This window comes from Aphidius gifuensis, linkage group LG1 (genome assembly GCF_014905175.1).
Source record: "Aphidius gifuensis isolate YNYX2018 linkage group LG1, ASM1490517v1, whole genome shotgun sequence".
Taxonomy (NCBI): domain Eukaryota; kingdom Metazoa; phylum Arthropoda; class Insecta; order Hymenoptera; family Braconidae; genus Aphidius; species Aphidius gifuensis.
In genome coordinates, this window is record NC_057788.1 from 2,578,242 (window position 1) to 2,591,571 (window position 13,330).

The 13,330-nt window shown below is 25.3% G+C and overlaps 3 protein-coding genes across 4 annotated transcripts; 2 read left to right on the plus strand and 1 right to left on the minus strand.

Annotated features, from left to right (window-relative positions):
- Positions 1-622: 622 nt before the first annotated feature.
- LOC122860907 lies at positions 623-4,079 on the plus strand. Its single transcript, XM_044164968.1, has 8 exons — positions 623-638; positions 714-1,081; positions 1,157-1,355; positions 1,434-1,599; positions 1,666-1,844; positions 1,922-2,086; positions 2,155-3,248; positions 3,316-4,079. The coding sequence occupies exons 2-8, from the start codon at positions 1,030-1,032 to the stop codon at positions 3,987-3,989; spliced, it is 2,529 nt and encodes an 842-aa protein (XP_044020903.1). The 5' UTR covers positions 623-638; positions 714-1,029; the 3' UTR covers positions 3,990-4,079.
- A 151-nt stretch (positions 4,080-4,230) lies between these two features.
- On the minus strand, positions 4,231-8,112 carry LOC122860906 (ATP-dependent RNA helicase DHX30-like). Its single transcript, XM_044164967.1, has 2 exons — positions 7,718-8,112; positions 4,231-7,625 (listed from the first exon to the last, which is right to left on the minus strand). Exons 1-2 carry the CDS (start codon positions 7,771-7,773, stop codon positions 4,241-4,243), a joined length of 3,441 nt encoding a protein of 1,146 aa, XP_044020902.1. The 5' UTR covers positions 7,774-8,112; the 3' UTR covers positions 4,231-4,240.
- A 417-nt stretch (positions 8,113-8,529) lies between these two features.
- LOC122860908 (serine/threonine-protein kinase PAK mbt) lies at positions 8,530-12,449 on the plus strand. 2 transcript variants are annotated; one of them, XM_044164970.1, is made up of 4 exons: positions 9,328-9,761; positions 9,831-10,276; positions 10,379-11,541; positions 11,614-12,449. In XM_044164970.1, exons 1-4 carry the CDS (start codon positions 9,391-9,393, stop codon positions 11,773-11,775), a joined length of 2,142 nt encoding a protein of 713 aa, XP_044020905.1. In that variant the 5' UTR covers positions 9,328-9,390; the 3' UTR covers positions 11,776-12,449. The 2 variants fall into 2 exon arrangements, with proteins under 2 accessions (XP_044020904.1, XP_044020905.1); XM_044164969.1 differs by having other exon boundaries at positions 8,530-9,761; positions 9,831-11,541.
- The last annotated feature ends 881 nt before the right edge of the window (positions 12,450-13,330 follow it).

The following is a 13,330-nucleotide window of genomic DNA, read 5'->3' on the forward strand; positions in this document are numbered from 1 at the left end:
GCGAAAAAATTCAAATTGTTTATTTTATTTATTGTTTTGCGCTTCGATAAACAAAAATTTTTAATTGGATAAATATAATTTATATTTTGTTCTAAATATATATCTGGAATAAAAAATATTTTTATATATTCTTTTTTAATTTTTTTTTCGCCATTTACATTTCGAAATTTCGAAAAAAAATTGAGAAAAATTTTTACTGATGTTATAATTAAATTTCAAATACAAATTTAAATAAAAATTATGGTTTTTTCTAATTGTAATATATAATAACAAAAAAAAAACAAAAGTTACTTATTGATAAAAAAATTTCTAATGATTTAATTTGTAACACATTTATTCTGTGAAAATAAACATGAGATAAAAAAAAAAGGGAGAATATAAATTTTTGTTTTTTTCGACACAGGTGTTGTATGCGAACTCATGACGCTATTAACATCAATAAAAAAAATGATAAGATAAAACCAAAAACACACATACAAAAAAATACATAGATCAAATCAAATTAAAGATTTCAAATATATAAATTTTATTCTCAAACAATATATATCATTCAAGATTTATAAATAATAAAAAAATAAAAATATATAAATTAATAATTATGAAAATATAAAACAAATATAAAATTAATAAATTTATTTGTAAATAATTAATTTTCTATCTAGCATTTATTTTGGTAGTATATAATTTGGCTTTTTTTTTCTTCTTATTTTTAGGTGAATATGGCGTTGATTACTCATATGGGATAGCATATCTTATCATTGATAGTGATTGTAGATTTTATATACGCAACTGACAAGGTGTGGTTGTTTAATATATTACAAAGATTAAACACCTTTTTTTTTTCTAGACCAACTAAAATAATACAACTCACATTTTAAATAGTTTTATATTTTCATTAAGCCGCTCATGATCCTACTTGGATTTTTTTAATCAATAATCATCTTACTAAATTAATAACTGCTAAAAACAAGTGAATTAATAAATTATAAAAAATATATTTTTAATGTTTAATTTTTCAATTAATTATCTATGATTAAAATGGATTTTTTATTGTGTTTTATATTTTTATTTTCGCTATTTGGTGAGTTATAATTACCATTGATATTTTATATATTATTTATTGTCTGTAATTATTTATTATTAATAAATTTTTTAGCTGGAATTAAAACACAAGAAAATGCTCAAGGTAAATTGTCCAATGCTCTTTTAGAGTGTTACAATAATACAGATGTTTTATTAAAAGATTACAAATTACCTCAAAATATCCATTCATTTATTGCAATCATCAGAAAAATTGAAGATAATTCAATGCTAAATATGGATTTACGTCAATTATCTGTAGCACTTATTCACAGGTATATTAAACTTTCATTAATTATCACCTTTAAATCAAATAAAAAACTAATAATATTATAACATTTAAATACAAAAAGATTTAGACAAGATGGAATTGTATTTCAACCACTTGTTGATGCTCAACCAGGTGTTACTCCATATGCACCAAATGGATTTCAATTTTATCGTCATGCTGAAATGTTAAAATTAATACCAGGAAATGCACAAACATTTCCCAACAATAGTATAACTAAAATTGAAAGAGTAATTATAATAATATATAAAGGCTTATAAATAAATTATCATAATTGTTATAAAATATTTTTATAGTGTTCATTACATTCAATGGTATCAAGTACAATCGACACATTTCAACGAGGTGATGAATCATCGACATGTCGAGTTGACAATGAATCAACGAGAATTCTTGATAAAAGAAGTATTGATAAAAATTCACAACCACCTGCTATTAATCAGGATGACGTTGAGACACTATCACCAGAACAAATGTAAAATTAATAATTATTAACTAATAATATTTAACTTGTATTTGTATATAATATTATATTTTTATTTTTTAATACAGTGAAATAATTAAAAATAACAAAGATGAATCAAAACAAGATAATGATGATAAATTTTTACCAAACAATTGGTATCCAGCACTGCCACCAAATCATCCAGAAAATTCACATCTTGAACAAACACCAACAAGTCAATGTCCATCAGAAAGTGGTGTCATGAAAACAGAGTAAATAAAATTGATATATTTTTTTTCTTTTAGTTTACCTCTATGAAATTATAATTAAATTTTTTCAGTTGGGGTGTTGTTTCTGGTGGTCCAGTATTAGCTGGTATTGCAGCAGCACTTCAGCCTCAAAATGTTAAAATAAGTGACTTAATGATGCGTCGTGATTGGTCATCACGTGAAACTTTACGTGATGTAACACTTGATAATAAATGGATAGCAACACTAGCTGGTGATTTAGTTGAAGTTGCTCTTCGTCAAGGTCCAATGAAAGATACACCATTTAAAGTTGGAACTGAGGGACATTTTATAACATCAATAATACCAAAAAATTATTATCTAAATGAGGAACAAGCATTGGAGTTAACTGCTGCTGAAATACGTGGTGATCTTGATGGTTTAATTATTGCTAATGAAATTAGTTATTGGTATTCAAAAGTATCAAGCATTAAATTATCACAAATTCTTGATATGTATTACAGTGATAGAGGTGTATTTAATACAACAATAAGAGCATGTAATAGAAAAAATTTATTAAAATATATTGCACAGAATGATACAATAACAAAACAAACATTTAGAGCAGCTTTGGTACTTGGAAATTCACAACTTCCACTTGGTACAATATCAGATGAAAATATTGAAAAATTTTCAATTCAAGTTGTTAATAAATTATTTGATCATGTATCAACATCAATGAGTAGTGATAGAAATTGTCAAGATAATGATGTTAATGCTATTCCATTCAATCGTCTTGCAATTGATTTAAAAATTTTTGTCGACACAACATGGCCATTCAATTTAATTAAACCAATTTTACACTTGATCATTGAAAAATCTGATGTCAATAAATATGCTAGTAATTTTACACTGTTAAATGCTAAAAATGGAGAAATAATGATTAATTCAAGCTACAGTATTTTAGATATTTATAGTTTCAATGAAACACAGTATGCATCATTTGCAAGGGGCTTTGATCTTCCAAAAACATTGGATGTCATGAAAAATATACAAACAAATAAATTGAATCGTGAAAGAGATTTAAATATTGGAGGTGGTAAAAGTGATATTTATTTAATAATACCATACAGTTTGACATCATTGTCTGACACTGATAGAGATTATTCATTAGAAAAAATAATAAAAATGCGAGAAGATGCACCAGGTAATATTTATTATATATTAAATAGTATTAATGAATAATAAAATTAAATATTGTTGTTAATTTACAGATGGAAAAATTATATTTTTAACTGGAGGTGCAAAAGATAGATGGTCAAGTTTAGTTGTTAATTCAAATGATGATATATTTACAGTTGGTTCTGGAACAACAAGAGAAATACGTGGACCAATTGATGATTTAATAATTAGAATTAAAAAAATACAACGTCGTTTAATTAATTCACAATGTGGTGCTAATTATGAATCAATTGGTTATACATCATCATTTACAGATTACATTGAACCATCAGGAATAAATTTTTATCGTTTACATCCAAATTATTTTTTCAAGTCTAGCAGTGATGATAATCAAGCAACAATTAAAATACAAGGACAAAGTACAAGTGGTACATTAAAAATTTGTTACTCAAGAGAAACACTTGATATTAATTCAACTGGATCAACATGTACAATTGTTGATAGTAATACTTATTCAATGACATTTGGATGTTCTGATGCTAATTATATTCATGAATGTAGTCCATTATTTTTATCAATTTTTTATAACAACACAGCTAATACAAATTATCAGTGTATAGATTCAAAAGTTTGCAGATATCCTGATATGATTAAATACACAATATCATATGAAAATTTAAACTGCAAAAGTACAGCAACATTAACTAAATTTTCACTAATTTTTATTCCAATTATTTGTCTAATTTTTAAGATTTTTAATTATTAATTAAAAATATTTTCATTTTATTTTTTTTTTTCATTTTTTATTCAAATTTTAAAATACATGTATTTATATTTAATAAACAAAAAAAAAAATTTATTATTATTGATTCATTTATTATTACTATTTTTTTTTTAAAATACTTACAAACATAATTTACAAACAAGCTGTTGGTTGATACTAATGAAAGTATGATGAATAATTATTTTAGTATTTTATTGTTTTGGTTTATTGTTTCATTATTATTTAAATAATAATTACCAATCTTTTTGTCGTTCATCATCATCATCATCCTCATCGTCATTATTATTGTTATTATTTTCAACTTTTTTAGTTTCTGGAGAGTCAATTTTTTCAGATGCTTGACTGAGCATTAAAGCAAGTAATTGAAGCATACTTTCTTTGCATTCATCAATTATCAAATAATTTTGTCGTTCATCTGGTGATACAACTCCTTGATTAGTAACCATATAACGTACAACAGACCACATAGCATCTCTAAATTTAAGCATAACATCAGCAGTATCCTTTGTACAAATTAATTTCATATTTTTTCTTCCATGAATTGATAATACAACTTCATTATTATCTTCATCAAATGAATCATCTTCAAGATTAATATTTGTATCTCTGTCTTGGAAATATCCAGTAAATTTACCTTGACTAAATAAAAATGCAGTTAATGGTGATATAATACTTGTTTCACGTATAAGTGATGTTCTTCTTTCTTCACTATGTGTTTTCATGACATATGTTAAAAATGGACTTGGAAATTTTCTTCTTTTAAAATTAACACTTTCTGGTGTAACAGTTGCACGATTACCATCTTCCATTGTAAATGTTGGTGTACCTTTTTTTAATACACCTTTTCTAATATCAAAATCACGTTGTAATAATAATTGATCAGTACCAGCTAACAATACACCACGTACAAGTTCATCAAGTTCAGAATATGAATTAATTTTACTTTCAAAATTATCTAAATCATTAATATTATTCATCATTTTAGTATGTATTAAATTTTCAGCATTTAATTCACGTACTTTACTAAGTGTAAACATTTTATCTGGATAAAGACGTGATTTAAAACAAAAATCACGTGATTCATAACGTCCAGATTTATTAGCATCATACCATTGTTGAAATAACCATCCAACACTTGTATGATCACTTGTTGGTGAATATTTTTCTTTAATTTTTCTAATACCATCTTTATTATGTAATTGTCCTTGAAATATTTGATTATCAGCTGACATTGCTGATGCAATTGTCATCATTGGTCCAACACATTCAAATATACTTGAATAAACAATTGATTTACTTAACTTTGGATGTAATGTAAATAATGCAATACGTTTACCAAGTGGTGTTAAATTTTCATCATTATCAAGTGCACCAAGTTTTATTAAATCATTAACAGCACCTTGTATAACATGTGATAATGGTGGTTCAGGCATACTTGATAAAAATTCCATGGCTTTTTCATTGCTATATGTTTTAGCATCAAGAACAGTTTTTTCTAATGATGATCTTTTAATTTCTGGTATTGGATATGGCTCCAAGTTATCATACATTTCACGTGTTATAAAATGATAACTTGTACCAGATTTAACTCTACCAGCACGTCCTTTTCTTTGATTAATATTTGCTTGTGATGCCCAATGATTATTAATTGATGTTATACCACGTTTATCATCCCATTTAACTTGTCTATGTGTACATGAATCAACAACATAAACAACATCTGTAACAGTTATACCAGTTTCAGCAATATCAGTTGCAAGTACTATTTTACGTGTATCATTTGGTGGTGTTTCAAATATTTTTTTTTGATCAAAATTTGACATTTTTGAATGTACTGGAACAACCATAATATCACTACAATGTTTTCTTCTTGTTTGTGTACTAAATTCTTCAAGATATTTTTTCATTTTCATAATTTCTGACCAACCAGGTAAAAAACATAGAATTGCACCTTGTGGCTGATTACTATTAATCCATGATATTAATTCACCCATTTTAACAATATCAACACTTGGTCCATTAATTTCACCTTTATTTGCTGAATCATCAAAACTCATGTCATATCTACTTGGTGAACGTAAACCAATAGCATCAATATCTTCTAAAAAATTCATTTCAACTGGATATGTACGTCCAGGTACTTCAACAACACCACAATTAAAATAATTTTGAAATAAACCAGCATTTATTGTTGCTGACATTATTATTATTTTTAAATTTTTATTATTATTCATAGCACGTTTTAGAAGAGCAAGTAATACATCTGTATTTATTGTACGTTCATGTGCTTCATCAACAATAACATGTGAACAACCCTCAAGTTTTGGATTAAATTGTAATTTTCTTAATAATATACCAGTTGTACAAAATAATATACCAGCTGGTGTATTTGGTAAATCTTGACTCAATCTAACTTGATAACCAATAACATCACCAACTTGTTCTTTACGTTCAACAGCAATTCGTTCAGCCAATGATATTGCTGATATTCTACGTGGTTGTGCAACAATAATATTACAATTTGTTGATTCACCACGTACTGAATAACTATCCATTATAAATTGTGGTACTTGTGTTGTTTTACCACAACCAGTATCACCTTTTATAACAAGAACTTGATTATTTTCAATTTGTTTAATTATTTCATCACGATAATCCATTATTGGCAATTGATTTGTGGCTTTTAAATCTTTATTTGCATTACGATGTTCTAATCTACTTTGTAATATTTTATTACGTTCATTTATTTTATGTTGTTCACGTGTCAAAGGATTTGATCTACCAACTGGATCAACAATAGCACCTGGCTGAAAATTTGAATGCTTATCATCAAGTATATCATTTGTTGTAAATTCATATGTTGATTTATTTGTTTTATCAAATGTTTCAATTAATGGTCTAACTTCATCTTCATAACGATCAACTAAATTTTTAACTTCATCAATAACTTGTTCATTCATTTCTAAACGTACTGGACGATGTAATATATTTTTAACTTCAAGTTGTGAATATATTATTGGTTTTTTTAATGGTGATAAACGACGATTATTTTCAAGATAATGAAGACATTTAATACATGCTGCATTACCAGCACTATTTTTATTATGTCCATTTGATGTAAATGTCATATCAAATGGCCATTTAACGTCAATTGTACATAGCCATGATTTTTTTTGTTTTTCAGTTGTATATGAAATTTCAATAGCTTCTTTATTTTTTAATTCATTTGTTATTATTTGATAAATATCATGCACTTTTGCTTTTGGATTTGGATACATTCTTTCAATATCACGTAAACTATATTTTTCTTTACTACGTACATGTGTTAATGTTGATTTTTTTTGCATTAAATGTTCATGATCTTCAACAATTTCATCAATTATTCTATCGGAATTTAAAGTTTCATTATTTATACTTTGTATATTTAATCTTGTATCATTGTCATTTTGAAAATGAGTTGTACAATATGATAATGTTGTATGAAATTTACGTACTCCAAATTGTTTAGTTAAATTATTATCGACAATTATGGTCGAAATGTTTTGATGTTGTATTTGTTTTACATTGGAAAATATTTTATTTTTAAAGCAACCTTCTTTTTTAGCAAGATCAAGGGTCCTTGAAATAAATTAAAATATAAAATTTATTATTATTTTATTGATATAACACCGTGATAATGGTAAAGCAAACAATTAAAAAAATTAACAAACCTTTTTTGAAGTGATGGACGAGCATTTCTCGATAAAATTGCCCCATAACTCAACATTTTTATTATTTTTATTTGTCAATTAATATTTTATAAATTTTGGTGGTTTTTATTTTGTCAATAACAATTGACTGGTAATGTAAAAAAAATCAATTATTATTATATTAAACAATGCAATTATACGTTTTTTTTTAGTCAATTTTTTTTAAATTGTTACATTCATTGTCACTTGAATGTAGCAGTAAAATATTATCTAGCAGATAACTGCTAATGAAAAATTAAAAATATAATATTGTAATAATAATTTTATATAATGAATAATTGATTTTTTAATTTTTTTATGCTCCACAGAATGCCGAAACACATGGGTGAAATAAATTTCATCAGCCAGAAACTAACCTCAAAATAAAAAAACCAGGGAAATTTAATTATTTTTTTTTTGTGTGTGGGGATTTAATTTTATTATGTTTTGGTGAAAATTAAATGAGCGGTTGTTTTTAAAATAATTTTATAAAATTGTTTGTTTTTTCAATTGTTTAAATTATAAATTAATAATTTTTTTTAACAAAATTCGGACAAATTATTTGTTGTTTTTCTGTCAAAATTGTTCAAATTTTCTCGATAATTTTTAATGAATCAAAAAAAAAATTTAGAGCAAATAATGTGTCGACATCTATGATGATTAAGGGGGGCGTGGAGAGAGGATAGGCTGGAATTCCAATTAAAAAAAGAGACAAAAATAACATTGATAAAAAGAGATAAAATACATAAAAGAATTTCATTTTTGCGACGCCATTGTGTATCAAACAACCTGTCGATCCCCCCCGACAATCACGACAAAAAAAAAAATACATTTTTCTCGGTATATTCTCTCTTTCACACACACATAAATATTATTATTTTTTTTTTTTAATAATATTTAACTCAACTCTATTCATGATGTTCATCAATGCATACAAATCAAGTGACAAATAATACTCCAAACAAAACAAAAAAAAAAAAAAAATAAGAGAAAGAAAAAAATTCAAACAACAAAATTCCACATTAAGTTTAAATTATAATTAATATGTTCAAGTTAATTGTGAAGTAACATGTGCTAAATTATAATATTAAATAAAATATATTAAAAAAGTGTACATAGCTCCATTTTTTTGACAAGTGAAAAAATAAGAAAGTTTAAATTATCCATCATCATTATCATCAATATTATCATCATCAGGAATATAATTAAAATTCAATAAATAAATAAAAATAAAATATCAAAAACAAGGCCAGGTTATTGACACGTTAATATTTAAAGCTGTTGTCACTTGGCTTCTTGATTGAGTTTACCTGGATTGGATTTTTTTTTCTTTTTCAACAAGACAACGCTCATGTTACAAGAAAAAAAAGGAAAAAAAAAATAAATGTCGTCCATGTCATTGTGAATGAGGTTGACTGATCTCATCATCATCATTAGATAAATATGACATCAGTAACTAGGACAACAACAACAACACAATAATTCAGTCTAATTGATTAGTTTTTTTTTTATTTTATTATTTATCTTTTTTCCATTGAAATATATTAAATTGTCGACAAACATTTGTTTTTATTTGTTTGTTGTTGTTTTGATAAATTTATAATAAATATATTTTGTATTTTTTTTTTGAATTTTTTGTTTTAAAAATCATTCGAATGTCCGAGATGTTTAGTAAAAAGAAAAAGAAACCCCAAATATCAACACCGATGAATTTTGAGCATCGTGTACATACTGGTTTTGATAAACGTGAAGGTAAATTTTTTGGTTTACCATTACAATGGGGTTCAATTGTTGGAAAAGATCATGTATTAAAATCATCAACAAATAATAGACCATTACCACTTGTTGATCCAAGTGAAATAACACCAACTGAAATATTAAATCTTAAAACAATTGTCAGAGGACATAATGATCCAATAAAACCTGGTGATAAAATTGAAAATGGATGCTTACCTAAAACTAGCTCTGTTGCAAGATCAAATTCATTACGTTCATCAAGTCCACCAAGAATGCGTAGAGATTACAAGTAAGAAAACCTAATAATATAATTTATATTTTAATATTAATTAATAATGTTTTTATTTATTTATTTTAGAAATAATACAAATTTACCACCATCAGTACCAGAAGGACAAGAAATATCATTAACACCAACTCAACAAATCCAGCAATTATATCCATCAAATTCTGGTTTTAATAAACAACTTGGTTATCAAGATAAAATACGTCAAAATACACAAAATGCTGTTGCTGGTTTTAACTCAAATACACAGAGTTTAATACCAAATTTACAAAATATGAATCCAAATATGCAATCATCACCTAATTTAACAAATTCAACAACAAATGTACAAAATTTATCAATGAATTTTCAAGGTTTAAGTCCAATTATTCCAAATCAAAATTCAACAAGTAGTTTACAACAGCAACAACAACAACAACAATTGCAACAGCAACAACAACAAAATAATAATAATTTTGATAATGCTGTTACAAATGTTACTGGACAATGGAATAACAATGTCGTCGTTGGTAATAATGGTAATATAAATAATAATAGTAATAATAATAATAACAATAATGAATTATTAAATAAAGATAATCAAATTTTACATCATACAATACAACCAAAAATATCACCAGTTGGTTCAATAGCATCACAACGTCCATTGAGCCAATTAAGTTCTCACAATGTCAATAAACATTTACAAAATTATGGTATTGTAAATGATAATCAAGCAACAGCACAAGTACCAACAAATAATTTTCAAAAACCACTTGAAAGTTCACAATCAATGCATAATATATCAAAATCATCATCAATAATAACACAACAACAACAGCATCATCATCAACATCATCATCATCAACATCAGCAACAACAGCTTCAACAACAACAACAACAACAGCTATCATCAACTGGTAATATTGCTGCAGAACAAAATATAAATATTAAAAGTGGAATGTATGGTTCATTGTCATCTGGTAATATTGCAACATCAAGTAATAATAATAGTAATAATAATAGTACAGCATCAGCATCAAATACAACAACAAATAAACAACAAAATGATCAAAGATTAACACATGAACAATTTAGAGCAGCATTAGCAACAGTTGTTGGTCCAGGTGATCCACGTGAACATTTAGATAATTTTTTAAAAATTGGTGAAGGTAGTACTGGTACAGTTTGTATTGCAACAGATAAAAAAAAAAATCGTCAAGTTGCTGTTAAAAAAATGGATTTAAGAAAACAACAAAGACGTGAATTATTATTTAATGAAGTTGTTATTATGAGAGATTATCATCATCCAAATATTGTTGAAATGTATGATAGTTTTTTGGTTGATGATGAATTATGGGTTGTTATGGAATATCTTGAAGGTGGTGCATTAACTGATATTGTAACACATTCAAGAATGGATGAAAGTCAAATAGCAACAGTATGTTTACAATGTTTAAAACCACTTGCTTATCTTCATGCACAAGGTGTTATACATCGTGATATTAAATCTGATTCAATATTATTAACTGCTGATGGTAGAGTTAAATTATCTGATTTTGGTTTTTGTGCACAAGTATCACAAGATTGTTTAAAAAGAAAATCACTTGTTGGTACACCATATTGGATGAGTCCAGAAGTTATATCAAGATTACCATATGGTCCAGAGGTTGATATATGGTCATTGGGAATAATGATTATTGAAATGGTTGATGGTGAACCACCATTTTTCAATGAACCACCATTACAAGCTATGCGTAGAATCAGAGATATGCCACCACCAAAATTAAAAAATTCACAAAAGGTTTGTTTTTTTATTTTTTTTTATACATGTATTATAAATTATACAATATTATTTTGTTTTTAATCATCACAGGTGAGTCCACGTCTTCAAGGATTTTTGGAAAAAATGCTTGTACGTGATCCAGCACAACGTGCAACAGCTGCTGAATTATTAAATCATCCATTTTTGAGACAAGCTACTAATCCAACTGTACTGATACCATTGATGCGTGGTGCTAGACATACCAATTGTTAAATCAAACAACAAATAATCATCTACGAAAATTAAAAAACAACAACATCAAGTTGTTTAATAAGACAACAATAAAATTTATTTAAAATTGGAGCATCATCATGCACCATTATTTAATAACAATTGAAGCCCAGTACTTTTTGGCTTTTTGATTGTGCTGAAAGTTATCTTTAATATAAAAAAAATTAGCATACGCATTGGTAATTAGTTGGTCAATGAAAATAAAATTACTATTTCTTTTTTTTTTTCAAGACTATTTGTCTGTTATTTTTAAAATGAGTAGAACTTTTATGGGTATGTGTTCAAATAGCTCATATAGAATTGATTACCAACACGTTAAAAATATAACAAACAATTTATTTTTATGGCCAATATTTTGAGACAAAATATGATAAATTATTATAAATATTTACATCTCAAAATGATAAAGAAAAAAAAAGTTAAACAACTGGTCTCAATGATAGATAATAATTTTAAAATATTGCAAGAAGAATGGATAAACCAACAAATTATTATCATCATAATTAATTATCAATATCAAACATTAGTTATAAATTATCTTTTTCATTTTTTTTTTTTTACTTAGTTATTATTTTACATATTTTTTTTTATTATGATTTTTTTAATTAACAATTATCTCACTATTAACAATCAACAATGAGATTATTATACATTCCTCACAATTTTTTTTTTTCATTCATTATGCAATTAACTATTTTTTTTGTTTATATTTTTTTATAAAACTATCTTTTTTTTTTTCTTTAATCATGACACAGTAGATTATCTTAATTAATTTATAACAATATTATAATAATAATTATTAAACTCTTGCCTTATCAAGTGCCTTAGAAAATGATAAATAAAAGTAATCTATTGGTTTTTGAAAAAGCTTTTAATGGCAAAAAAAAAAAGTGTACTTAACATAGGATAAAATTTAGAAGAAAAAAAAAATAAATAAAACATAGATTAATTATTATTTTTTAAATTGTATTAATGCCAGTGCGATTTGACAATGAAAAATTAAATTTAGAGCTTTTTTATAAAATTATATAGGTATATTTTGATAAAAATAAATAATAATTTTGGCAGCTTTAATCACAATGTTCATCAATTATTATTAAAAAAAAAAAAAATAGTTATTGTAACACAATTTTCATCAACATTGTAAATACAGTAAAAAAATAAATGAATAAATAAATAAATAAATAAATAATTAACATTATAATCATTGTAAAAAAATGAATTAGAAAATTGTTTTTATTTTTTGTTTATTACTTGGAAAATAGTTAATAATTTAAATGAAATATTAAATAATTTATGATTGAATTTAATCTTGAGTAATAAAAATATATATTGCAATAATATAACGAATAATTTCGTCATATTAATAAATAAAAATGTCTCGTGTTTCACAGTTTTACGTCATGCAATTGCAATTGATATAAAAATTTTTTAAATGATTATTATTGAGTGTTGAAAGGCGTGTGTTTGGCATACGTGACTTGTCCAGCTGAGTCTCGATTGGCTGGACAAGTCGAGCCTCCTGATTTACCAATAT

Excerpts from the sequence above, each read along its gene's own strand:
- LOC122860907 (XM_044164968.1), top strand. The coding sequence starts at position 1,030 with ATGATTAAAATGGATTTTTTATTGTGTTTTATATTTTTATTTTCGCTA. Across the intron at positions 1,845-1,921 it reads ACACTATCACCAGAACAAAT|TGAAATAATTAAAAATAACA; the intron begins GTAAAATTAATA and ends TTTTTAATACAG. Across the intron at positions 2,087-2,154 it reads AGTGGTGTCATGAAAACAGA|TTGGGGTGTTGTTTCTGGTG; the intron begins GTAAATAAAATT and ends AAATTTTTTCAG.
- LOC122860906 (XM_044164967.1), bottom strand. The coding sequence starts at position 7,773 with ATGTTGAGTTATGGGGCAATTTTATCGAGAAATGCTCGTCCATCACTT. Across the intron at positions 7,626-7,717 it reads CGTCCATCACTTCAAAAAAG|GACCCTTGATCTTGCTAAAA; the intron begins GTTTGTTAATTT and ends ATTTATTTCAAG.
- LOC122860908 (XM_044164969.1), top strand. The coding sequence starts at position 9,391 with ATGTCCGAGATGTTTAGTAAAAAGAAAAAGAAACCCCAAATATCAACA. Across the intron at positions 9,762-9,830 it reads AGAATGCGTAGAGATTACAA|AAATAATACAAATTTACCAC; the intron begins GTAAGAAAACCT and ends TATTTATTTTAG. Across the intron at positions 11,542-11,613 it reads AATTAAAAAATTCACAAAAG|GTGAGTCCACGTCTTCAAGG; the intron begins GTTTGTTTTTTT and ends TAATCATCACAG.